At 35.5% G+C, this 4344-nt stretch overlaps 1 protein-coding gene across 1 annotated transcript; it reads right to left on the reverse strand.

Moving 5' to 3' along the window:
- Positions 1-315: 315 nt before the first annotated feature.
- LOC115271774 (olfactory receptor 8K3-like) lies at positions 316-1257 on the reverse strand. Its single transcript, XM_029914725.1, has one exon. It carries the CDS (start codon positions 1255-1257, stop codon positions 316-318), a length of 942 nt encoding a protein of 313 aa, XP_029770585.1.
- Positions 1258-4344: the final 3087 nt, after the last annotated feature.

Raw genomic sequence — 4344 nt, forward strand, 5'->3', positions numbered from 1 at the left:
CCAGGTAGTCTTCTTCGTTCCCACACAGCATTCCCACACTCCTTGCTTGGTGAGAGTTATAGACCCCCGACTCATTCTTGTACTAACACATTTCCTAATTCTGATGCTTACAAATCTTGTCTTTCCCTCAAGAGTGAAATATATACATGTTATTTCAGTGTATTCAGAACAATTCAAAAATGACTGATACATAGAAGTCAATCTCTAGATACATATTATGAACTCATTTATCTTTGATTTTCCTTCTGAAAAAATGAATAGAAATGTTTAATGTTAATAATCTATTACATAGAAACCACATAGTACACAATAAACTTATGAAAAGGTGCTGCATAACGTTTTCCATAGCCTATGGAAAGCATATTTTACATCTCTGTTCCTCAGGCTATAGATCAAGGGATTCAGCATCGGGATAATGAGGGTGTAAAATATGGCCGCCACTTTATCAGTGTCAAAAGAATGACTGGATTCAGGTTGCACATACATAAATATCATAGTCCCATAGAACACTGTGGCCACTGTCAAGTGGGACCCACAGGTAGAAAAAGCCTTGTGCCTCCCCGCAGCGGAGTTCATCCTGACGATGGCTGCCAGGATCAGCAGGTAAGATACAACAATCATCAGAAGGGAAGATATCAAATTTAAAACTGAGAAAATCAGAATCATCAGTTCAATTTCATGCTTATTTGAACACAGCAAGGATACCAAAGGAAGACAGTCACAGTAGAAATGATTGACAATATTGTAGCCACAGAAGGATGAAGTAAAAATATTTATGTTGATTGACAAAGACACCAATGTGCTGTAGAGATAGAGGATTGCCATCATCACCTGACACAGCCTTTGTGACATGATGACTGGATAGAGCAGAGGGTTACAGATGGCCACGTAGCGGTCATAGGACATAGCTGACAGAATGAAAAGCTCACTAACGATGAACATAATGTAGAATGCTCCCTGCATGGCGCACAAATAATAGGAGATTGTGTTTTCTTCCACAGCAAAACTTACTAACATTTTTGGCCCTATGGTTGTTGAGTAACCCAGATCTGTGAGGGCCAGGTGCTTGAGGAAGAAGTACATGGGTGTTTGCAGTCTGGAGTCCACCGTGGTGAGGATGATCATGCCCAGGTTGCCCACCACTGAGACTGTGTAGATGATGAAGAAGAGTCCAAATAATGGAGACTGCAACTCAGGACGTTGTGTGATTCCCATGAGAATAAATTCCTTCATCACTGTCAGGTTTTGCTTTTCCATCCAAGTTTACTAGAACATCTATTCTGGATAGAGATATCATCACAGTCAATAGATATCATGTACTATGTCCTGAGAGAAGTTTTGGTATGCCAAACTAGTATAAATAAGATACATCCAAACTGTCCCATTGAGGATACTTAAAAACAAACCCACCTCCCACATTGAACAACTATATATATGTAGAGAAATGGAAATAGATCAGTAGATCTCAACTGATGACATTTTACTCCACAAAGAATATTTTCCAATGTCAAATGGCATTTTGACTGTCATATCCAAGAGTCGGGATGCTACTGATTTATAATTGTTAGACACCAGTTAAGCTGCTAAATATCTTCATATATCCAATATCTAGGCCATGATACCATTCACCGAGGAATAAGAAGAGTATCAATGTTTAGAAACGCTTTTGATATAATTATTGTAATAAATAATAGGTGTTCTTATTGTTGGATAGATAAAAATAGATAAACATAAGTATATCTGGATAGTAAAGGAAAAACAAAACAAAGTTAAACGTTTATGGATTAGATATATGGGTGTTTATTTTACTAGTATTTAAAGTAATTTTTCTACTACATATGATATAATAACAAAATGACACAACAATAATAAGAGCCAATACATATGTCTATTACATATTAACATTTTTTCAGTTTGTTTATTTAGTTTGGGAGGGAAGGAAGGAGAGAGAGAGAGAGAGAGGAGGAGAGAGAATGTCAAGAAGGCTCAGCCCTGTCAGTGCACAGCCTGATGCAGAGTTCAAGTCCACAAACCATGAGATCATGGCCTGACTCTAAATCAGGAATCCACTTAACCAACTGCAGAATTCAGTTGTCCCGATAAAAAAATGTTAAACCACAAATTCTCCAAATGCACAATGCCCAGTACTCAAAACATGGTCCTATGAAAGATATTTTGCCTAAGGTGTAACTGATTGGAAGTTAGCATACTTGACAGATATTCAACAGCTGTATGAGTAAGAAAAGTATAACAATCACAGTAGGAATTAGTTTGTTTATATGATGAAACATACCAGGAGATACACATGTGGAGATATAGTTTTGGCCTATCTCAATTTATAGTATATCCAAAGGTTTTTTTGGGCAAAAGATGCAAGTTATCTAAAAGTCTTTATTCTCATATATAAATCTGATGTTTCTTTGATGTGCTTTAGATGGAATAATCACGTTTCAATCATTTAGTATTTCTTTGTTACCTGGAAGTAATTCTCAAATATCAAGTACATTATGGGTTTTTGTTTGCTTGCTTGCTTGCCTGCTTGGGTGTTTTATTCGTGATAGTAACTAACCTGAAATGCTTCTGGTTTCTTTACTTATCTACCCACACGTTCTCTGGGTTGGGACTAAGTTCTTTGTCAGGGCTGTCGTGTGAATAGGTGAGGAAGTGGTTTAGTAGGACATACCTCACTACCTATTCCATGACAAAATTTGAATAATCATGTGACTCTTTGGATTACATATCCTCTAATTTTCTCATCAATTTTAGTATCATTTTATGATAAGTGATTTTGTTGTAAATTTTCTTAAAGGGTTATTCTTCCCCTTGTGGCATTTTTATTCAAATAGAGACATACTAAGTCACATGTAACAAACCAGATGCACTTTATTGAGCAAGAAAGTAAAGGAACATGTTAAAACTGGAGGTAGAGAAGGTTACAGCAGTGATTTGACACAATGAAGTTTCATAAGAATTCCCTTTGATTTAGTAGATATAACACTTAAGGGAAAATAAAAGTTGGATGTTATCATGATATACAATAGCATAGAGACAAAATACAATACATAAAACATAAGATATACATGGATCCCAGGGTGGGAATTGAAATCGTTTTCTCCACGAAGTCCACAAAAAAGCCCTTCAAGCTGTGATATAGCACATAATGCAGATAAATATGTATATAATCCCATAACATGTATCTAAATATCTCAAAATGTCACAGATAAAATATTATGCTAGAGTGGGTGATGGATGGCATGCTAAGGTGAGGGAACTATTTTTGGTTTAAGAAGCTGTGGGCATCAAGACTTCTGTTTTAAAAAAGGGTGGGGGAATAGTAATGTCTGCAATAAAGTTACAAGTCAAGTGAGAAGTCCCTGAGGAATCGATATGCAGACAAAAACATACAATCCACAACATTAAATATAAAGCTAATTATATGTAACTTTCACATAACTTACCTGAGCCTTCCTTAGTCAGTAGTGACCTTTGGTGTTCTCCACTGCTCTGATGCACATGCCTTTCTTAGATCAGAAATACAATAATGTGTATCAGAAGATGACAGTATTAGAGAAGTATTCAGTAAATGCAATAAAAACCAGTATAAATCTTGGGTTTTGCTTGTTTCTTTCCACATTGTTTTTTTTCCCTTCACAATCATGGGAGGCTAAGAAAATACACAGTACTTTCTGAGTACCAATTTTTCTGTGAGGTGAAGAAAGATAAAGGCATTTCTTCTCACCAGCGTTGGAGTCTATAAAAATAATCACATTAAGTTTTCATAGTTTACTGTCTCTGTTGAATACTTTATATTTAATATTTAAAGCTATAATCTTTGAGATAATTACACCTGCTTTGTCTCTGATCCTCCTGGAAAATGAAGAACATTCTGTACATCATTCTATTACCATAAAACTTGTTATTAAAGGTCTCCTAATGTCCTGATAAGGCCTCCCACTCCACATTGTGGAGTGACAACCCTTTTTTCTTTATCAATACATCACATGGTAATTGTATTTATATGTGTAGTTAAAAGATCATTAAATATGAACTTATTTTTGAGAGAACCACAAGAAGTGTCCAGAGTTACTAAATAATCATTTGGAAAGACATCAAAATGACAGATACGACCTGCTGTTTCTTAATTTTGCCAAATTAAAAAATGTCATGTCTTTTCAGCTGTGTCCTATTTGCTCCTAGGTTTGGTCTCTAGTTGAGGTAAAACTATTTTTATTAACTGTAACTATTGTATAACAGTAAGAAAATGAAGTTTCAAGGATGCACAGCAGTATTAGCCTCTCACCATCTGAAATCATTCAATAAATTAATATGAAGGGAAAAGGTGGA

Source organism: Suricata suricatta, chromosome 11 (genome assembly GCF_006229205.1).
Source record: "Suricata suricatta isolate VVHF042 chromosome 11, meerkat_22Aug2017_6uvM2_HiC, whole genome shotgun sequence".
NCBI lineage: Eukaryota > Metazoa > Chordata > Mammalia > Carnivora > Herpestidae > Suricata > Suricata suricatta.

Bases quoted from the DNA above. Each gene is read 5' to 3' on its own strand.
- LOC115271774 (XM_029914725.1), bottom strand. From the start codon at position 1,257: ATGGAAAAGCAAAACCTGACAGTGATGAAGGAATTTATTCTCATGGGA.